The following is a 24,253-nucleotide window of genomic DNA, read 5'->3' as shown; positions in this document are numbered from 1 at the left end:
CTTTTTCATATTTGGACTAGTCCATTTTATTTTAAATCATCACAACCAATGTACATGCCCCTCTGTTACATAGGTTAATGGGTACAAAGATATGCAGTTAATAAACATATATTTCTTCTATACCAACCAAAAGTGATTATTGTGAGATGCGCTATTATTTCTTTATAACCGATAGATGCATTGGTTTCAATTATTTGTTCACTATTTCTGGTTACTATTTGTTTATTGTTAATATTTTTGTCAGTTTCGGCATGCTACATGATTTTTCATTTTTTACTTTATTTTTTTTGTTAAAATCCGACGTGCAGATATATTTTCATTTTACATGTGCACACTGCACTGCGCTGTGTGTGTGTATGTATGTGCATGTATATATATATATATATATATATATATATATATATATATATATTCGCCTATCAACGAATTTCATACCAAAAAGGCAGTTTATTTTTTTTCATTATTATTATAAAATATCAGTGCTTTCATAAAATCTATTTACCTATCCTATACATGTATTTCATAAAATCCTTTGTTTTATCATTTGATCCATCAGAGGTTTAAAAGGAGGAAACATAAAAACATAAAATGTATTAGAGTTTAATTTTTGGTTTGCCTCGGATTTTTCAGGCAGCTGAAAATCCATTGTTTAAAATGTATATTTTACATTGTATCGCTGGGTAAATTTTTGCTGTTCTGGTTGCCTTTTCTGAGTTAAATAGGGGAAGCTCTCTCACAAGACCAGGGTTTTATGGTGCTGTCCTTAGTAAATGGTAAACTACTCAAAACGGGGGTCAGGCTGTGCAGCAAATTAGAAAATAGGGGGGGCTCTCATAAAAATAGTGTTGTAGTTTGCATGACCTTAGTGAATAGGGAACCACTCACCCGTGGGTTAGTCGGTGCCATATCTTAGTGGATGTGAGACAGGGTTCCACAGCGCTTTATTAAATATGGGGGCCACTCTCCAAGATGGGTTATGTGGCCCTTCACTTTAGGGACTAGGGATCAATTTCTTCACACGTCGGGCTATGTTGTGCTTCACCTTAGTAAATAAGGACATAAAGAGACTACTCTCGCAAGTTAGGGTTATTATGTTCTGCACCTTAATTAATAGAGGGCTAATATCCAAGACTGGCTTACATTGTTCTTGCACTTTAGTGAATAGGGAACCGTTCGCACAAGACTTGGTTATGTTGTGCTGCGTCATAGTGAATAGGGGACCACTCTCCATGGCAGGGTAATGTTGTGCTGCATCTTAGTGAATAGGGGACCACTCTCTATGGCAGGGTTATGTTGGTATTCACCTTAGAGGCACCACTGTCCAAGATAAAGTTAGGTTGTTCTGCACCTTAGTGAATAGGGAAAGTACTCTCCAAGATTAGGCTTTTTTTGTGGTGCATCTTGAGGAATATGGGCCACTTTTCAAGATGGGGTTGTGATGTTCTGCACCTTAATGCATAGGGGAACCAATCACACAAGACGATATTATGTTATGCTGCACCTTGGTCAATAAGGAACAATTCTCTAGAATGGGGTTGTGTTGTGCTGCACCTTGCTGAATGGGTACCACTCTTCATAATGAGGGAGATTTACTAAAACTGGAGCACTTGGAATCTGGCGCAGCTGTGCATGGTAGTCAATCGGCTTCTAACTTCAGCTTGTTCAATTAAGCTTTCACACAAAAAAATGGAAGCTGATTGGTTGCTATGCAGAGCTGCACCAGATTTCTCCAGTTTTAGTAAATCTCCCTGAGTTAATGCTGTTCTGCGCCTTAGTAAATAAAAGGGGGGCACTCCTACAGAACTGGGTTGTACTGTTCTGCACCTCAGTGGATGGGAAACCTCTCTCAGACTAGGTTTATATTGATATACACATCTTAGTGAATAGGGGGGTCATTTTCACAAGACTGGGTATATGATTCTGCACCACAGTGAATGGACTGCGAGTGGCAGTATTATAAAGGGTAGTCAACTCAAGTGATGGAGAGTGGTAAGTAGCATGTTGCACCTATACTCTATGCCATCTATTCTGTCCTGATATATACATGACAGGTAGAGGAACCAGACAGACACCTGATTCTGTATTGTAGAGCGTTTCATTTTCTATGAACCCTTTCATGTGCAATGAATAAAACTGATGTTACATGTGATTGCCATTGCTGATCCCCAGCTGTTGTGTATTCTTTGCAGGAGGTTTGGTACAAAGTGTGCAGGGTGCTCCCTAGGAATCTCCCCCAGTGACCTAGTGAGGAAAGCCAGGAACAAAGTATTCCACTTGAATTGTTTCACCTGTATGGTCTGCAACAAGCAGCTCTCCACCGGGGAGGAACTCTACATCATAGACGAGAACAAATTCGTCTGCAAAGAGGATTATGTCAGCACCAGCAGCCTGAAGGAGGGCAGCCTCAACTCAGGTGAGTAAGCTTGTCTTCTGCTGGTCAATTGCTCCTTTTGGTTGACGTTGGCGTGACGTCATTTGAATTTTCCTTTTATCACTCAGTAGATGATGTGAATGTAAGCCTCAAGTGTGAATTGGATAATCAAACAGTGCCTGGTATGTATCAAGATGTATATATGCTTTGGTTCTATTGCTAGTAATGTTTTTATGGTACAAGATCAATGTGTTAAGATAAATGTTGCGTTTTAATTTAAGCATTTATCATGTTGTCTCTACCTACTGCTAATCCTATTCACTGGGGTTCACCCCCCCCCCCCCCCCCCCCAAATCTATATGCACCTTGTACTGTACAGCTTCTATATGAGCTAATCTCAGAGCCCAGAGATACACATAAACCCCTTCCTCTCTCCACTATGCCAGCTTGTGGGTGGAACACAATCTGAACATCCCCACAAGTGCCAGACACACCTGCTTTTGTTAGGCAGCTAGGATCAGCTCTATACACCTTACTACTTACTATCCACATGCCATTTATTAGCCTGTGCCAGCCAGATGTCCCCTGCAACATACACAGTACCATCAGCAAATAATAACCTAAAAGGGAATGGAGGGTGGATGACTATAGGGAAGCTCACCCTTAAGCTGGATACACACTGTACATAAAAGGGAATGGGGGGTGCATGACACATACACTATAAAATCTTTTTTTCGTTTTTTTCCTTTTAGATTTACCAAAACCATATAATATGAGGTCAAACCTAAACACTTTCAATAGTATGCCATCAGGCAGGCCCTTGCACTATATAGTTGAAGGTAAATCCAAAGGAAATCTAACAATCAAGGTTGTATAGTGTGTATCCAGCTTTACTCAATGAAATGTTACTTTGTGCCTAAACAATCACTATGAAGCTGATCTGGTACCAGAAGTATTTTCTGGCCGCTGTTGACTACAAATAGATAGATCAAGGTAATTTAATCATAAACATTCCCAGTGAAGCTGGCTTGGTGGTGTTTGAAGTGAACATGTGCTAAAGTGAACTTCAATAGATCAACCTTGAACCTTACAAACTGATATGTACTCTGCTTCAGAATATAGAGTCTTCATTGTAACATTTTATTGTAAATCTGCCAGTTTGATAATTGTAATACTTATTTCAATCTCTCTGCATGTGTTTTATGTATTTGTGTGTTTTAGACAGCGCTGCACTTTGTCCAGAACAGGAAGGGCAAGTTTTGTTTGGTGTCTATAAAGAAAGATGTACTGGAAAATGACAGTTAGAGAAGGAAGAGATTACTTTGGTAGTTAATGGAAAATAAATGTTTTTTATTTTAGACAGGCTTGTAAAAATGAGCCACATACAAAATGCAGTAATCCATGCCAACCAGCCAGATATTAGTTAGGACTTTACCAAAACACAGTCTAATTGATTGTAATGGAATATGCAATGATGTCATAGTTTTTTTTTTTTTTAAGTCTTTGCTTGGTTGAATTGTACCTGTGGTCAAAAAGTGGTAAAATCAGATGCCCTCAAGTGCCTGCACATCAGCCTGCATATCATAACCTTTGGTGCACTCCATGATCACTAAAACACAGAGCTTTGATATGCACTTAGTGACCAGCTTCCTCGGTGGCCTTACTATTGGCTATCACAGTGAAGGGTAGTCTCACTAACTAATAGTTAAGGGCATTCAATGTGTGTGGTGGTGGTGGGTGTTATGGGGCTGGTGTCTGAGGAAGTTCCCTAGGTTTTTGGAACCATGGGTGATTTCCCAACACCTTTTTATATTCACTTAATGATTTGTACCATTATATATCCCTAACAGCCATCCCCTCCTATATCCCTAACAGCCACCCTATCCTATATTCCTAACAGGCACCATATATCGTATATATACATTGACACCACTGATGGAGCACTATACCTGCAAATGATCCAAATGATGGGGCTCAATTCCTCCCACTGACACTAACAATATGGCACTTATCCTTCCTCTGACACCAAAGAAGGGGGTACAATTCCTCTAACTGACACTAATGATGGGGCACTATTCCTCCCTCGAACGCCAATGACATGGTACTATTCCTCCCACAGAAATTAATGATGGAGTACTATTTCTTCCACTGACACCAAGAATGGCCCTCCCCCTTATTGACCAAGGGCTCTAGGTAATTTTCTACTACCACTGATGAACAACTTCGGGGCACAATTTACTTCTACTGACCAGCATGGGGCATTGTTTATTCCCACTGATGCTGTGGCATTTTCTATTTCCACTTACTAGTCTGCCCCCCTAAACTCTTAAAGTTAACTTGCCCTTTGTTTAATAATTTTGGGGAACCCTGCCCTATGTAAATTTAAAAGCTGAAATCATGATTATTACTGCATGATGTGTTAAAGTGATTGTAAAGGATTCAGGGTTTTTTTTTACCTTGGATTTACCTTGCATTCTCTGCATTAAGGTAAACCTTTAATGTGCAGCTCCCCCAGCCCCCCCCCCCCCCCAAATATTTATTTGAGCCTGATCCAGCACTATGCCTAAGTGCAGCGGCACTGCTCTCTTGCTCTCGCACTCATGCTCGCTCTCTCTCTCTCCCTCCTTACTGGACTCAGTGAGAACCATTGGCTCCTGCTGTGGTCAATCAAATCCAGTAAAGGAGTGAGAGGGGCCGAGCCACACTGTGGATGTCAAGGCATACACAGTGCAGCTCGGGATTGAGCCAGCATGTGTACCACCATAGGCAGTGGCTTCCTATGGTGGCTCACAGAGAAGTGGAGGAGCAGAGTGCTAGTGGGGGACCCTAGAGGAGGATCAGGCCTGCTCTGTGCCAAACCATAGCACAGAGCAGGTAAATGCAAGTGTTTTTTTATTTGTTTTTCGTGTGTGTGTTGTGGTTTTTTTTTTGTTTTTTTTAAGAACCTTTACAATCTCTTTAATTGAAATCATGCATTGTAACAGCAATGAAGAAATCTTCTTTCCTTTGATATGGTTGTATGCTGTCTCCTCTCAGTGATCTTTACCTCCCCTCCGCACCATTCTACTATTTGTTGCATCCTCTCATGCACCTAACCTATTTAAATAGCATACACTTCAAAAGGAAATAGTTTGAGGCTTATTTAACAACTTAGTGTCAAGAATGGTGGTATACAGTAACTCCTAGCAACCTTGAATGTAGTTAAAGCAACATAGATTTCTGATTGTTTGCTGTGGATTACAGCTTTGCATATCAAACTTTGTATTTTTTTAATGATCTTTTTCCCATTTTTACAAGTTTTTCTAGTACCAAAAAGTGCTGGTCTTAAACAGGTATAACTTGTAATGAATATTGCCTTACGTGCTATCAATTTACACATGTATAGTGTATTTACAGTTTTACAGCCTGTAAAATGTAAAGATTGTTGCACTGGCTCAGTAACTTTGGAATACATGTTAATGCAAATATATTTGCATACAATTGGGCTGATTTAGTAAAGGAGTTAATGTTCAGAAACGTTTAGCTTTTCACACAAAATGCACTCCCATTACCCCCTGGACTCCCCAATAGCACTTAATCTCCACCTGCTGATTGCCCCCCAATGGGGCCACAGCCTGTGCTGCATAGGGAAAAAGATCTCTCCCTGTCTCTCTCACCAGAAGACTGGGAACATATACACCTCACCATCCACAAAGGGTCAGTTAATGTCTCAACCCAAGAAAATGGGTACAAAGTTCAAGCGCGCTGGTGTCGAACCCCCACCCTACTACATTTCACCCAGAAATCCCTGAAACCTGCTGGAGATGTAACACTGAGCGTAGGGCACTATTACACATTTACATTTGGTGGTCGTGCCCCCATCTTTAAGCCTACTGGTCTGAGGTGCATTGTATTTCACACCTGACTATCTACGACTTAGAGTATACCCTGGCTCAATTTCTTTTACATCACTCCTCTTTATCACATACAATTTACCTTAAATCCTTGGTCATGCCCATGCACATAGTCAACGCCGTGGCACAATGCATCTCAGTCCACTGGGGCTCCCCACAACCCCCCTAAATAAAAGAATGGCTTTCCATACTTCACAAAATTGTGAGTTAGAAGAACTGATTTACATAGCTCAGGACTCCAGCGCAAAATTGTCTTCAAAATGGGCCTGCTGGACCCACTTTCAGACAACTGCAGAATTCTCCCGTCTGACTACCTCCTCAGCTTAACCACCTAATTGTACTCTTCAATACCCCACACATATTTTACTCCACATCGATCTCAGTTGGAGGACTCCCTTTGTTGCAACCTCCCCCGTCACCCGCATCCACCTTATAAAGTGCCTAAAACAGCCCCCCTTACCTATGGGTGTTTTTGTTTTTACTCCTATCTCCCACTTCCTTCCTCACTTCTGACACTCAGAGATTGCTGACCACACGCCCAGCACCACTCCAAAAGCTGACTTCTCTCACCATCGCCCTCGTCACACAACAGTCTCCACTAACCATAAGAGGTTTCCATCTCTTATCTGACATGCAAACAAACAATCCCACACCTGCCCACTACACTATTCAAACTATATCTAGGCACCCAGACTTGCTTGGATGTGGAATTGGCTCCCTCAGAATAATCCCAAGTTCACCCCTCTGGCCCACAGACCCCGAGGTACGCTCAGATCTAGATTCTCTTACCAGAGATCTTAGTGGTCTCTATGAAGGTCAGCTACTATACAAAGAACCCCCCCCGCATTGCTCACCTCATCACTCTCTTTCAGGGAGGAGATCAAAATGATCTTTTGATATTTATGTTCCACCCATTGCTACATCTCTGTTTTTGAAGTTCGGTCAGTATGACCTTTGTACTTTTATGTACGTTTGTTCTGTACACACTATGTATACTCCAAAATTACTTAACATTTTTCTGAAAAAAAATAAGGAATGTTCACTCAAAGAGTGAAAAATCACTTCCAATTCTCCAATCATGCACAAATAAGTGAACGTGAGTGTTTTTCATATGATTGGATAGTTGAAGTGAATCTTCCCTCTTCAAGAGAACAGTCCTCAACTTCTTTAGTAAATCAGCCTCAATGTGCCACTTTATTGATCACTAGCCTGCAGTCACATCTTTTGCTCCAATTTTATATCTGGAGCCATCATTAAACATCAAATGTTAAGCAAAGCTGTAAGGCACATATTAACAACTTATGTTTGAGGAAAATACTATCTTTTTCTTCTGTTGAGAAAAACATCTTTGTACTCTACTTACATTCTAGGTAAAGATTACATGGTCTCTGGTTACCAGATTGCATTGTGGGTGTTTGACAACATGAGAGAATGCAGAGAGCATATTGCTTCCAGTCAGACACCTTATCAGTAAAATAAGAAGATCAGTAGGAATCAGAACCTGTATATGTAATAATGAAATGGTTGTCTTGCCTATGTAAAACAGACACAATTTGAGATAACTATTTTACTAGCTGAGCTTTTCAGCTAGTAATTTATTTATTTTATTTTACCAATAAAAGGCTATTGGTCCTTTCAAGAGAGTAGCTCTGTCTTCATAAAGGGTATGTTAAGCAGCCCATAGATGAGTCCATTTTTTTTTTTTCAACCATCGAGCGTGTGAATGAGGGAATCCTTCCTGCTAAGCTGTTGTATTCTGACAGCAGGGAGCCTTCTCTGCCATTAGAATACACTGATCAGTGTTGCAAGCTATAGCCTGCAGTGCTGATTGAGTGAGGAAAATCAAACAGGGTGGTTATCCCTGCTAAACCGGCCGAATTTTGATCCATGTACTGTCTCTTCCTTGTGGAAAAAACTTGTGAAAGGAGGTTTCACTATGGCTGTTGGAAGGTGTTAGTGGCAGTCATTCTTCCAAAAAGATATTTGAAGGAACACAGTGCTAATAGAACCCCCAACTTTCCCCCACTCCTAACTCTCAGGGACTTTTCAAGATGTTAGTGGACCACGTGCCTTGATCCTATGGTTAGACCTTAAAGATGGGTAGAACTGTGGTCCACATATCAAGGTAAGTATGCTTCTGTGGAGGGAGAGGGTGGATTGGGTTAGGCCAAAGAAAAGGGAGAGGGAGAATAAACACACTTTGTTATAAAGTACACTTATCGTTAGGCTCTGTGTGAGCAAGCTGTTCATATTATAAGAAGATTTATGTTGTCGTGTGTGAAAGTGCACATATCATAGTACATGTTCACAAAACACCAAGGTCATGCCTCTCGTGTGTAATCTATTTTCTAAATGCAGATTAAGCTGTCCTCAATGGCAGATAGTTAGAGCCAGCTGAAGGCGCCACCAATGTTTGCAACAGAGTTAAGCAAACATGTTACTCTGACCACGCTGTCACATTTGTGGAAAATCACTTTTTTCAGAACATCCCAGGCTATGTAAGGCCAGAAATATTTTTCTGTGGGGGGGGGGGGGGGGGGGTTCAGCCTTGGGCACCTAGAGGAAAATAAGTAGGCAATGTGCACTGTGTGCTGCAGGGGATTGGAAGTGTGGCAAAATTGCACAGTGGGAGGGGGCTTAAAACATGAGCCTAACATGTGGGACAGTCCTTGTACCCAAACTACTGAGTACACAGAGTTCAGGAGTGCGTAACGCACAAGTCAGTAGACAGAGTACAACAGAAAAATGATCTTTCCCCCCAAGCCAAAATTTTCCCTAGTACAGATCATCATTACGGATTACTTTCCCCAGTATATCCCCCCACCTGTACACAACAGCCCCCCAACCAGTACAGTTCCCCATATTACAGACCTCTCCCCCCACCAGTACAGATTCCCCATCTCCTCCACCAGTACAGCGCCTGCCAATACTAATCTCCCCTAGGAATTACAGCCTCCCCACCAACACATTACAGCTCCCCCAGTACAGATACCCCCCCCCCCCCTCCCACCACAACATTACAGCTCCCCCCAGTGTAGCTCTTCCCCATCACTAGTACAGCTTCATCCCTCCCCCAAATGCAGTTTCCCCAAGTATAGACTCCCCCATGCAGCTCTTATACCTCCATGAAATGACTGCCATGTGACCAGAGCTGGGAAGCCTTCCTCACTCTGAACTGCTGCTCCCTACCTCTACATTCTGACAGGCAACAAGAGCAGCTGCAGCTTGTTGTGGACCCAGTGTTAGTGTAAGTTGCAGGGGGGGGGGGGGGGGGGGGTTGGAGTTATCTATGCCCCCTGGTCTGATGGTGACTCCGCACTCTTAGTTCTTAGGACATGGGCTCTTGTACGTTACATGTGTCCTATTATCCAATCAAGTCATCACAATCTTTATTTTACTCATTATTGTATTCTAATGCAATGATATATAAATGTATAGTATGTCCCAAGGTTCGCTACACTATACCAACCCCCTCCACTTCTACCTTATTCAAGTTTTGTGAAAGCCATAATTGGACTATTTGGACTATTTGAATGTGAAAGCTTTGGCTATGGGCCCAGACTTCCATCCAAATTGCCCTTCTTTTAATATACCACTGGTAAGGGAAAACACATTTTGGTCTCTTTTCAGCCATCCTGTGTTAAGCTGTATGTTGTAAACCAATGTAGGTAACAAACCATTTTGCTCTATTCCATGATATTTAAGGGGAATTAAAATGTAGGGACTGGATTAAAAACCCTAAACAAAATTCCATAAAGAGTTATACATTGTATTACATCCACCTGGAGTGTGTCATGATAATTAAAATGACAATATCTATGTTTAATACTGGTATGAAATTATATTCTCTATTCTGAGTAATGAATAAATAAGGGACCATTTAAGCAGCTGCCAACAGCAGCCAACAATCACGCTCTGCCCTATCTATACAGTTCTGTTTATTACTGTTGTCTTTTATTACATGAAAACTTTGGTTTACATTTTCTGAGTTATTTGTGTGTCTACATTTCATTACATTTTCAAAATGTGGAAAGAACAGATGTGTATTTTTCTTTTCCATCAAATTGTCTTTTTTGTTATTTAGCTGTTATGGAAAATTACACATACTTGCATAGCCAATTTTCTCCTACTAATCCTTTGCATATATAAAATGTTTAGTAACCTGTGTAGTTTTCTAATGTGAGTGTAGTTATGAGTAAGAACAGACCAACAAAATAAGAAAGCTTCAGTGAGTAGGGTACAAACCCTATCTGAAAACCTGAACCAAGTGTGTCTTACTGCCACTGAACAGGAATTCAGGAATAGTTGGCAATATCTAGAAATAAATTTAGTGGTGTCCCAAATCAGGATTTTACTTTTTAAATGAATATTTTGAAATGGTTTCCTGGGACAATTTACTGCTGTGATGGTGTAAAAATCTCCATCACACATGATACCTTGGAGCTCCATAAAAAAATGACTCATTAATTTATTAAGGAGGACTATAAAATATTCAATCCCAAATATAACATTCATTAAAGGGAATACGTAGTATCTTCAGTTTTTACATATGCATGTACTGTAAGAGATCAGGCTAAAGTCTAAGTAAACCCTCACATATACCCGGTAAAGTGAACAGCCTCAGATGATACACAGAGATGAAACAAATCTCCCTACATAAGTTTTACATGTATATCTGCTGTCTTCAGCTTTATATATTCTTTAGAAAGTTCACATCATGTTAGGAGATTTTCTCTTTCTGTTCAGCACTGCAGTGAAGTCTGGGCCTACAGCCAGGACAGCTGATTGGAGGAAAGGCACACACCCCCCTCTCCTCATAGGTAGAGACTTTCAGAACTGACTTTTGAATAGTTCAGCTTTCTGCTAATCTATATATAGCATCCTCCCCAACACAAAAGTCACTCTGTTTTTATCTCTGTTGACCAGCGAACTGCAATCAGGGGTGCGACCTAGGGTTCTGGAGATATGGGGCCCCTTGTGCAGCCTGTCAGAAGCTACATACAGAGTGGCCAGTTTAAATACAAGCTGGCACACTCTGTTTACAGCAGACTGAGAGGATGAGCTCACAGTGCCTCTCACTTCTTGTCAGAAGCACTGAGCTCAATGTCCAATAAAAATGCTGCAGTGAAAGCACGCCTCTCACTGCAGTGTCATAGAAAGGGGCATGTGTCTAAAAGACAAATACTCCCTTCCACCCCAACTTTCTAACTACAAGGAAAAAAACATGTGTTTATGGGTATAAGATTTACCCACAATCCCATGTTTTTCCTCACACAGTTCAGAGGGAAAATGAGAATCTGCTGCTGCTGAAAAAGTAATGTTGTTATAATCAAGCTAAATCATATATTATTATGCTATATGTTATAAGATAATTTATTATTTATTTACTGTGAAATTACTGGTTGGATGTTATAACTTCAAACTTCAGTAATTTGTCCATTAAGCCATCTGCTTGAGTGCCGTTTTTGAAAATATAGTAAATTACCTTAAAATCAATATATAATAATTTGTATATTACTTACTTATGTTAATTAACCCCTTGCCACCCAGGCCAATTCTGACACTTCTCTCTTACATGTAAAAATCCACATTTTTTTCACTAGTAAATTACTCAGAACCCCCAAACATTATATATATTTTTAGCAGGCAGCAGGGAATAGAATGGTTGTCATTGCAACTTTTTATGTTACACGGTATTTGCGCAGCAATTTTCAAACTTATTTTTTTTTTTTGGAAAGAAACTGTTTCATGAATAAAAAAAAAAAAAAAACCACTAAAGTTAGCCCGATTTGTTTTTTTTGTATACTATGAAAGATGATGTTACGCTGAGTAAATAGAAACCTAACATATCATGCTTTAAAATTGCGCACACTTGTGGATGGTGCCAACTTTCAGTACTTCAAAATCTCCAGGTTAAAAATGTTTAGAGTTACAGAGGAGGTCTAGTGATAGAATTATTGCTCTCGCTCTAACATTTGCGGCGTATGTAACCTGTGTGTAACTGGCTCTGATACCAGTCACTGACCTCACCGCACGTCCCTGCTGTTGACTGAGAACTTGTCAGAAGTTATCAGGCTGATAACAGAAAACAGAGCAGGAAAAAGCTGCTGGACACAGTGCTTTGAAGTGAGATAAGAAAACACTGCAGATATATGTGCCCAGCTCAAATTTCATGAATCAGGTTTACATCCACTTTAATGTAAATCTCAGCAATGTGTGTATTTTTTAAAATTTTTTTTTTATAAAACAGTTTCTATGTGTATTTGTAATGTGCATTGTGGCAGCCATATTTGTAAAGATTATTCTTGCTGCTTTGCAGTGTTACACATTAATTGTGCAATATTGTTGGCTGACTCATTATAAACATTGCACCCCATGTTATTAAGAATGGGCAGAGTTATTGCACTGAGACAGAGAGCTCCCTCTGGTGCTAATTTATAAACTTCTATATCTGTCGCAATAACAAAAATATGGAAGTCTAAGCATATAAAAATGTGTAACCCATATAAAAAATACTGTAAGGCAAACACTGCATTAATAACTCAAAATAAGTCTTCAATAAAATACACTATTTTCCATTTAGGTTAGATTATAAATACATTTTCTCAATAAATTGAGAAACCTGCCATGAGATGGATACCGGTTTCTGCCATTCTTAACCTCTAATGCAAATGGTGATTTCCCAGCTGTTCTGCCACCCCCAATTCCCAACTTACCCATTCACTGAGCTGGCACAAGTATGCAGCTCAGATCTGATTTAACTAGGTGCATGCCTGTTCTAGCTCAGTGATTTGCTTCGCAGGAATTCCAAAAAATGTGCAAAACAGGCCTACTAGCATTTTAGAAGATGGTCAAAAATAGTGGAACATCCATACTAGCTCCTTGTTTAAAGCTAAACTCTGGGGAAATTTCAAAACTTTTTGCAGTGGGGATCTCCTCGCACTGTAAGGGTTAAATGCTTGTTTTTGCCTAGGATACTATAAAAAAAGCACACACCAGTGATGTTCTAAGCAGTCAGAACACTGGTGAAAATCATTTCTTCTATAGACTGTTGACCACAAGCTGAAGGCCACCAATACTTGCAAAATGTTCTTGACTTTCTATTAGAGACTGGCTGCAAGTTTTCTTTCCAGTAATATCCCTGCTTTTGAATGGGCATCCTGCTTACTGTAAAATAAACTCCCTCTTTTGCGCATTCTAGGTTGCATAGCTGTCATTATTGATCTTTATGTCATCACCCCACCGCTCCACCTCGGCCAATCAGAGAACACTTGCATTTATTTAGGAAATGCAGTGCATTCCTTAAATGGTGCCTGTGTTGAGAGGCCAACCTTGTTCAGTAAACAACTCAGTGCAGCCATTTGGCATAGGACCCAGAAGTATATGGAGATTATCAGAGTAGCAGTGTCTACTTTAAAAATTTCCAGCTTCCAGGGGCATCGGTCAGGTATGGTACCTACATAGTTACTTGGGTCCAAGCTGAAATGTCCATACCTGGAATTCACCTTTACTGGTGCATACTCAAATGCATTGACTGGACTCATTTGCTAAGGCATGAAGTGAGTTAAGGTGCAGCAAAGCTGAACAATTATGTATGGGTACATTTACACCCATAGAGCTTCTTTTACTCATGAATGATTTTTCAGTCAGTTTCAGACCACACTAAGAACTTTGCACTAGGCCTTTTCTTAAAGTCCTTACTGATATCATGTTCTATTTTCAAAGACAAACAGTACTTCTCTTTCTCTCTGATTTCAAAATCAGTAAGACTGACAATGCAGCTTGTATAATATCTTATTTAGAATAAAGGGAGAACAAAAAAAACGATAACCCTTGATGCTACAAAGAGAAATCATTAAGTGATGTATTATTGTATGTGATAACTTCATAAAGAATAGAGTTTCTTTAAACATTGAAAGAGTACCATGGGATAATCATCGGGAAGTGGTTAGGAGTTGAATCCTTTCTATCGATTCTCTCACAATCTCGGACGTGCTTCTTAATAGCACAGGCTCAGCAGTCTTTCTTTTGTTCTATAGTGTGTCCCTATATCACATCTGCTATTTGCAAAAGCTATACTGCTCATGTGAGCCTAGATAGATAAATAGATAATTTCCTAAAGACAAAATACATGAACTGTAAAAATAAACTTTTTCTAATTGGGCTCATTCCCACTAGAACAAACTTCTACATGTTGTATCCTTGGTATGTTGCCCCACGTGGTCCCATTCAAGTTTATTGAATGGGATTCTTTCAAACCATAGCACAACACGCATTATGGTGTAAGGCACAATTTGCCAGGCAAAACACTTCATTAGAGGAATATGGCTACTGCCATGCTGATCTTACTGAAAATGCTAGCCACTTGATATGGTAGTTATGTTATGACCTGTTATGCTTGTTTCTAAGCCACACAATTGACCCAGAAAAAGAATCTAATTTAGGAAGGTCAAAAGTTTTGTGTGTATACTTATTCTGGGTTAGTAAACCAAAGTTTTGAAATCAGGGGATCAACATGACAACAGAGACACTAGCATTTTCATAATGAGAAGTCGTCAATAGAAACCTTATGCTTTAGTCACGGACAAGATCCTGAGGGTTCTGAACTTAGATCGCAATGCTTTTGAAACTGTGTTGCTAATCTAGCAGTGGACAATTGGCGCTTTTGGCAGTTTGTTCATTGCAGAAAACAGCATAGAGTAAAGCTGGCCATGCATTAGTAGTTTTTCTAAAAACATCCATATACAAATATTCCTAATATTCCAAATATTCCTACAAAAATGTATTGTGCATTCAATGACTGGATGAAAGTCATTCAAAAGTAGTTTAAAATTTAATTTGCTTTAAAATTTAATTTGCTTTTAACATTCAATTTTGGAATGTATTTGATTTCCTGAGTGAACATACACTGTTGGAAATGAGTTCATGCAAGAAAAATTTCACATCCTGCTCCTTTACACTTTCTCATCACTGCGGTTGAAGAAAAATGTCGATTTGACCCCACTATCAACTAGAAAACGTAACAAACATTCTTAAAATGAAAAATTTTGAACAAAATTCTATTAGCGTATGACCAGCTTAACAAAATTTAAACGCTTTGAAAACTAATTATTCAGCTGTGTGTGTGATACATCAGTTTACCTGCATTAAGTTCCTTGGTTGTGACATTGTTGCAGTTGACTCTAAAACATTGAAAACGATGTATAACATAAGTCACACAAGGTAAAAAAAAGTATTCTTAAAGGGAATGTATGGTTTGCACATATTTTCTTTATTGATTGTAGTCAATTATAAAAATATAGATGTTAGATAAATATGAATATTCTATACAGTATAAATATTATGCCCTCAGTTCCTTTTCACATTTCTCTTTATACGTTTACAGATTTAAAAAAAAAATCTGTTTACAGATCTCAGTAGCTCAAGCCAAAATTTTCACAACTGGTTAGGGCTTAGTCCAAAGTTCAATCAGAGCAGTGGGGTTGATTTACTAAAACTAGAGTGTGTAAAATCCGGGGCAGCTCTGCATAAAAAACAATCAGCTTCCAGGTATTTTCATCAAAGCTTAAGGCACAGGCGCCTCCGCTTGCTCAGCAGAGGCTCTCTCCACTGATCCTCACTGAGCAGGCGGATGACAAGTCCGTGTCTGTTCCGCTATGTAGAGTGGATACAGACAGTCCCGTTTTCCTCTGTGGGGCAATCAGATGACGACAGACTGCCTGTCCATTTCCATCTGATGCCTTTCGATCCAGTCAAGTTTCTCCACCCCTAACTCGCTTATCCTTGTCTTTATGGACCTTGTTTGTGCACTGGTGCGCAGTCATGTTGGAACAGGAAGGGGCCATCCCCAAACTATTCCTACAAAGTTGGAAACATGAAATTGTCCAAAATGTCTTGGTATGCTGATGCCTTAGGTGTTCCCTTCACTGGAGCTAAGGGACAAGCCCAACCAGTGAAAAAACAACCCCGCACCATAATTTCTCCTTCACCAAATGATTTGGACCAGTGCACAAAGCAAGGTCCATGAAGACATAGATGAGCGAGTTTGGGGTAGAGGAACTAAACTGGCCTGCACAGAGTCCTGACCTCACCCCGATAGAACACCTTTGAGGTGAATTAGAAAGGAGACTGTGAGCCAGGCCTTCTCGTCCACATCAGTGTCTGACTTCACAAATACACTTCTGGAAGAATGGTCAAACATTCCAATAGACACACTCCTAAACCTTGTGGACATCCTTCCCAGAAGAGTTGAAGCTGTTATAGCTGCAAAGGGTGGGCCAACTCAATATTTAACCCTACGGACTAAGACTGGGATGGCATTAAAGTTTGTGTGTGTGTAAAAACAGGCGTCCCAATACTTTCAGTAAGTGTGTAAGATGTAGCAGTGTATGTGTGTGTATGTGTGTGTGTGTATCTATATATATATATATATATATATATATATATATATATATATATATATATATATATATTCATGACATATATAAGCACTTATAAGTAACATGCATATATACATAGCTTTTTAGTTTGTTTCATTTCTAGCTACATGTAGAATGTAATCCCTGAAGAGTATATAACCTATTTTGTAGTGCTTTAGCACAGTCTGCAGCCAGTCAGATCATCTGCAGCAGATAATTTTACTGAAGTACTGTTCAGGGTTTGAAGGAAGAAGTGCCTTGTCCACTTATGCTTACTGTCTACCAACAGGGCTGCCAGTGACAGGATTATGTTGGGATTAGGTCAGAAATGGATACTCACACACCACAGTGCATGCATAGAGGATATGTCAGACACCTTCACCAAGCAGTGATAAATGAAAGTATGGCCTCTAAACACACTCACCATCATATATTAGGCCAAATTACATTTCAACTCCCAAAAAAAAAACCTATATGTTTGGCCAACTTGAAAGAGCAAGGTGCCTCAGGTGTAAGGTTGTTTTAGACAGATGGGTCTAATGTATGTTCTGAAGCCAACATTGAAGGTGTCAGATGCAGTACAAACTTGTATTTACAATGGTCAGAGTGGTAGGTATAGGCTTTCAAGGGCCTGCTTTACTTTGTGCATGTCATTTTTATATGGCATCTTATTATGTCATCTCACATGCTTTGTGATTAGCTACAGTGCATCACTTATGTCCACAAGGGCCATTGCACAATATTGTTGCACATGGGAAGGCTACCAAAGATCCCAACTTTACTTTTTCTTACTTTTATATACCAAACATATGTTTCTGAAATTGTGAATTGAAAGGAACTCTATTGTTGTCAATTTGAAAATTGCTGGCTGTCATGCTTCACCGTTAACCTGGAGTAATATGCAAGTGTTCCAACTTTGCCAGCTGCATACTTGTTTTACTTGTTTTGAGTTAGTGGCTCATTAAGCAGTGAATCTAGTGGAGTGGCATGACAGTCAGGCAACAAGCATTTTTATTAGTTCAATAGTTAATTATTTTATGATTGTATTCTTTAAATTATGGCATACATTTGCTAGTGTAATTTGATGTGCAGAAGCAATTTTATAACATAGGCACCAGTGATCAAAAAGAAAGTATACCATGGGACAGTATTTTATCTACAATATGCAAACATGTACTGCAAGAAAGAAAATGAAAGGAGAGAACTAAAGCGAAAAATGTAAATATTCTAACTTAATTAAAAAAAACATATTTGTGTTGTGGATTTGTGGTAAATAATGTCAGCCATTTGGCAACTGTAAAATCCAAATTTGGCTTTAGTAATGACTTGCCAACACTAAGAGAGAGCCACCGTAAATGGTTTTTATCACAGTGTGAGAAATTTACAGTTTGCCATTCGCAATTGCATTTGTGCATTTATCTCTCATATATGCATCATTTTCCTTTGTAGTTCCATATAATTAGACAAACTGTTTTGCATAGACAGAACCCTTTGCAAATCGCCCACCCCCATCGTTTTTAGAACGCACACTACATAACGCTTTCCGTTAGTCTGTCTCTGTGCAGCTTTTATGCATTGTGCAGTGATCTATCATACAAGAAATCTCTGTTCTAAGAAAGATGTATAAAGGCTCCCAAGGTCACGCGTGTGTGTTTTGTTTTGTTATTCCGTGCCTTTATGCTTAATACAACCACATTTTTTAAGGGTTGTTTTCCAAGCAGCTATTAAATAACTTTTTGTGAACTATTGTTACATATTTTCAATGATTAAGTCTGTTGTCGTTAAGCATTGTTTTCCTAAACATGTGTGTGTATATATATATATATATATATATATATATATATATAAAAAAACACAACACTTTTGTGTTTGCCCCTATTGATCATGAGCTGAAATTAAAGATCTACGACTTTTTCTATGTTCACAAAAGGCTTATTTCTCTCAAATATTGCTCACAAATCTATCTAAATATGTGTTAGTGAGCACTTCTCTTTTGCTGAGATAATCCATCCACCTCACAGGTGTGGCATGTCCAGATGCTGATTAGACAGCATGATTATTGCACAGGTGTGCCTTAGGCTGGCCACAAAAAAAGGCCACTCTAAAATGTGCAGTTTTATCACACAGCACAATGCCACAGATGTCGCAAGTTTTGAGGGAGCGTGCAATTGGTATGCTGACTGCAGGAATGTCCACCAGAGCTGTTGACCTTGAATTGAATGTTCATTTCTCTACCATAAGCCACCTCCAAAGGTGTTTCAGAGAATTTGGCAATACATCCAACTGGCCTCACAACCGCAGACCACGTGTAACCACACCAGCCCAGGACCTCCACATCCAGCACCTCCAAGATTGTTTGAGACCAGCCACCTGGACAGCTGCTGCAACAATCGATTTGCATAACCAAAGAATTTCTGCACAAACTGTCAGAAACTATCTCAGGGAAGCTCATCTGCATGATCCTCATCCTCATCGGGGTCTCGACCTGACTGCAGTTCGTTGCTGTAACCGACTTGAGTGGGCAAATGCTCACATTCAATGGCGTCTAGCACTTTGTAGAGGTGTTCTCTTCAAGGATGAATCCCGGTTTTCACTGTACAGAGCAGATGGCAGACAGCGTGTATGGGATTGTGTGGGTGAACGGTTTGCTGACGTCAACATTGTGGATCGAGTGGCCTATGGTGATGGTGGGGTTATGGTTTGGGCAGGCGTATACTATGGACAATGAACACAGGTACATTTTATTGATGACATTTTGAATGCACAGAGATACTGTGATGAGATCCTGAGGCCCATTGTTGTGCCATTCATCCTCGACCATAACCTCATGTTGCAGCATAATGTATGGCCCCATGTTGCAGGGATCTGTACACAATTCCTAGAAGCTGAAAACATCCCAGTTCTTGCATGGGCAGCATACTCACCGGACATGTCACCCATTGAGCATGTTTGGGATGCTCTGGATCGGCGTATACGACATGTTCCAGTTCCTGCCAATATCCAGCAACTTCACACAGCCATTGAAGAGGAATGGACCAACTTTCCACAGGCCACAATCAATAACCTGATCAACTCTATGCCAAGGAGATGTGCTGCAAATGGTGGTCCCATCAGATACTGGCTGGTTTTAAGACCCCCCAATACAATAAAACTGCACATTTTAGAGTGGCCTTTTATTATGGCCAGCCTAAGGCACACCCTTCAATAATCATGCTATCTAATCAGCATCTTGATATGCATCTTGATATGCCACACCTGTGAGGTGGATGGATTATCTCTGCAAAGGAGAAGTGCTCACTAACACAGATTTAGACAGATTTGTGAACAATATTTGAGAGAAATAGGCCTTTTGTGTACATAGAAAAGGTTGTAGATCTTTGCATTCAGCTCATGATAAATAGGGGCAAACACAATAGCGTAGTGCAGTACTGCAGTAACCATGTGCAAAAAATGTATCTGACATATCAAAATGGTTCAAACTTGCTTCATTGCTATGGGGCACTGCACTTTGTGCTACTTTAATAAAGAAGCTTTATATAACAATGCATTTATTGTAGCTATTTTAAGTCTTCCTTCCCTCTCAGTACCCGATCATATATTTTAATAAACCACTGGCAAATGTTTTATACCAGGCAGCCTAGATCAATAACTAAAATTCTACCAGCCACTGACTGGTCACATTTTTCCTAATCATCTAATTTTATCTAATCATCATATGATTCAATTAGGCCATTTTACACACTATTACTACTTAAAATAACTGACAATTTGATAATATGGTAAATGGTAACCCATATTAACTGGTCAGTTCTCAAATTTTCCCTTCTCTGATTTGGTTTGTGGGGGTTTATATACTTTACCTTTTTTAATATGTAACCTGACCCTAACACTTAAATAAATCCCTCTCCCTAAGCTTTAAACAAATACAGTATTAAATCTTGACACTGATCTTGAACCCATACACTCTCAACTTTGAGCCTAGCACTAACCTAATGGTTAACATAAACCCTAATGCTAAATAAACTTCTAAGCTTGCATGAACTCCTTTGGAAGCCAAGATTGTTGATGCTTAAAGCACAATTTTCTGAAACAAGATCTATTCGTAGCAAGGTGAGAACCCACCACGATTTACCGGTCTTCCCTCTACTAACCTGTATGTACCCTTGAATTTAAATACAAACAATTCAGTTATCAAGAGCAATATAAATAATTATTAAAAATAACATTAGTTTCAGAACATTTTTATTGAAAATGAAGAGGCAGATGAGATTTGTATTCTACTCTTGAAAATGGGGGGGGGGGGGGGGGGGGAGGAGTCATTGTACAAAACTGATATCACAATGCCCTCTGAGTATATTGTACTGACAAATTTTTGTATAGGGACACAAGACATCTAAAGATTCATTCATTTTATATCTCCGTGCAGAGCTTCTGTTACTCTTTGTCCTATGTATGATTCTCAATGATCACACTCAGATCCAACAGATCACATTATATATATATATATATATATATATATATATATATATATATATATATATATATATATATATATATATATATACTTTTTTTTGTAGTAGAGCAAATGTGTTTAGAATATCACATTTTTTTCAACAACTACAGATTTGCACTGAATTTACTGCATGCAAGCTACATTATTGAATTTTGTGATATTGGTTATGTAAAAGTCAACTGACAAAATTATCATAGCTGAAAATGAATTTATATGAATTTAAGATAGTTATTGAATTAGGTGGCCTTCATATTTATAAAGTCGCAAATTGCTTTGAATTTCCTTGAAATTAGCAAGTCTCCTATTTATGTAGATTCTAAACAAAACTTACATTGCTGCCAGCAGAAGGTATCCTGATTAAAACAGAATAATAAAGGATGATGCATAAAGTCCATAATTGCTATAATTTTTAATGTTACCCTAACATGTTTAATGTACTAAAACATGTTAACAAATTGTGGATGTATTCAATCAGTAGTTTCTTAGTTGAAACACATTCTTTTGTTGATGTGCATCTACATCCCCTTTAATATAGAATGTTGCTTTTCTTTTCATTTTGGTCTTCATCTTTTTCTGTGTTCCCATCCTAGCCTGTCTTTTGACCACGTATTGCTAATGATAACCTGTAAACATTGCAAACCACCGTTTGTACGGTAGTAACCAGGGCCATTTTAATGCATGGGCACTGCCCAAGGGGCCCCAGGTGCATTGGGGGGCCCCATGATAATCTTGCATTACACCGTATATGCCAACTGTCCTGGATTTGCTGGAACAGTCACGGTTTTTACTAAGCTGTCTCCCAGGATGGATGTATCCCAGGCAGCATCTCAGAACCTGTACTCTGCTGTTCTGATCCCAGTATTGTGCCCTCATCACCCCCCCCCCCCCATACTGAGCCCTTCTGCCTCCCTCTCTGTACTGTGCCCTTTGTGTTGATTAGTCTTTGATTTATGGCATGTTTTCTTATTGTTTAAATTAGATTTTATTTAAAGTACTAATAGAATTAAACACATATTTATCAGCTGTAATTCTTGAGTAGGTGTGTAAATTTAGGTGGGCTAGTAGGGACCCCTGGAAGTTACTACAGATAAAATGGCAAAATGTTTACTCCGTATTGCCATATATACAAGACTTGTCTTGAAACTGTTCCAAGTGTTTGGCTCTGCACTAGAATGTCAGATTATGGTGATATCTTTGTTAAATGGATATTACATGAACAGTTATGTTAACAAGAATAGTAGTCTTTGGTCACTTTCCTATACACCTTTGTGAGAATCAATGGGGTTGATTTACTGAAGGCAAATAGGTTGTTCACTTTGCAAGAGGAGTTGCACATTGCAAGGGAATGTTCCCCAGAGCTTAGTGAGTGTGGTAAGGTTTCGGTTTACAATGAATACCCAATTACATGCAAGGAATACAAAAAAAACATTTTACTTGTACATGGTTGAATGATGGAAGTTAGTAGAGCTTCCCCCCATTCACTTGAGTTCTGGGGCAACTTCCCTTGCAAAGTGAACAGCCAATTTAGTAAATCAACCCCAATCCGTTATCACTGGTCAACCCCAATGTCTGTTTTATCACTGGTTCCTAGTAAATTAAAGGGGTGTATAGCAAATGTGCTGAATTGTTTGTTTTAGGAGCTGCAACATATAAAGGAAATAAAAATGGTGCAGTAAGGATTCTAAGGTCGTAGATTTTTTTTTTTTTTTATTGTGGTTGAACTCAATAGACATGTATAGTTTGAAGCCTATGTAATGATTTGTAACTTTGTGCAAAGAGTAGCAATCTACAACATCCCATAGCATTCAAAAAGGAACAGCGGGGGGGGGGGGGGGGGGGGGGGGCGCATCTAAGTGCAGTAAAAAAAAATTATTGATAAAAACAATTAGCAACTCACATTTAATAAGGTATAAAGCACCTGTCATATGAACTTTAGCCTCTGGGGGCTGTCATCCAAACCACAACAGTACATAGAGGTAATCCAGTTCAGAGAACAGTGGGGTTGGTTTACGAAAACTGGAGAGTGCAAAATCTTCATCCGCTTCCATTTGTTTTTTGTCAAATCTTAATTGAACAAGCTGAAGTTAGAAGCTGATTGGCTACCATGCACAGCTGCACCAGATTTTACACTGTCTAGTTTTAGTAAATCAACCCCTCTGTGCTTTCAACAGCCAGGAATTACTCCGGGAGCTATGTGGGTAAGTCAGACAGCTACAGGAGAGTTCTCTGTGATATCAGATGCGGGTGAGAATAAAGATGGTATGGCTACATGTTTCAAGGCCACTCCACCATTTTCTCAAACACAGATTCTCTAATTTACATCAGGTTTTACAAAATACCCTTGCATCCTGATGTTGGCCAGTAGTATAGAGTAATAGGCCCTGCATGCTGTTGACTGCAGAACAGGCTTTCCACTTTAGTTTTCTAAACAAAATGCACCTATAGGATCATGACCAGTGGCAGCCCGTCCATACGGGGCACAGGGGCGCCACTCCACTAATCCATAATCCTAATTTTAAGCATATGATTAGAGCCTGAGGCTCTATTTGGCTTCATAAAAGGGTGGGCTCGGGGCGCAGAGCACTGTGCTCTGAGCCCACCCAGTTGTGTGACATTAGAGAATTAATATTTGCTATTGTCTTCCTGATTCTCGACCTGTGACCCAATTGGCCAAGAAGCAATCATATTGGCTGCAGAGGATGGATATATATATATATATATCTATATATATATATATATATAGATATACATATATCTTTTACCTCTTTTGGTATAATGAGAACCTCCAAGGCCAAAGATAGCTGACATCCTTCAATATGTGGTGGGTTGTGAGGCATAGTGGGTGCAAAGATGGTGAAAGTCATTGGGCGCCAGACACTTCTTAGATGAAAAAGAGGTTTTATTTCTTTTGACAGTCCTTTTTTATACATTTTGAGGGGAAAAAAGGGTTAGGGCCAGTACACCCTTAGATAGTTGCAGACTTAATTGATAGACTCCGAGACTTCAATAGGAGAACAGCCGTACAGGGAAAGGCCCCAGCAAGGCGCCACTTCTGCAC

At 39.4% G+C, this 24,253-nt stretch overlaps 1 protein-coding gene across 3 annotated transcripts in view; it reads left to right on the top strand.

The window, feature by feature from the left end:
* The window catches only part of LHX5 (LIM homeobox 5), a 54,092-nt gene that overhangs the window by 2,663 nt on the left and 27,176 nt on the right, over positions 1-24,253 (top strand). The window contains exons 2-3 of one of the 3 annotated variants that reach the window (XM_073630285.1): positions 2,190-2,413; positions 2,503-2,553. In XM_073630285.1, coding sequence (XP_073486386.1) covers positions 2,190-2,413; positions 2,503-2,553 — 275 coding nt within the window. Of the gene's footprint in view, positions 1-2,189; positions 2,414-2,499; positions 2,554-24,253 lie in introns of all 3 variants that reach the window. The other 2 variants (XM_073630278.1, XM_073630292.1) reach the window with 2 other exon arrangements.

Source organism: Aquarana catesbeiana, linkage group LG01 (assembly GCF_042186555.1).
Source record: "Aquarana catesbeiana isolate 2022-GZ linkage group LG01, ASM4218655v1, whole genome shotgun sequence".
Lineage (NCBI taxonomy): Eukaryota > Metazoa > Chordata > Amphibia > Anura > Ranidae > Aquarana > Aquarana catesbeiana.
This window is presented reverse-complemented; position numbering and strand designations above follow the sequence as displayed.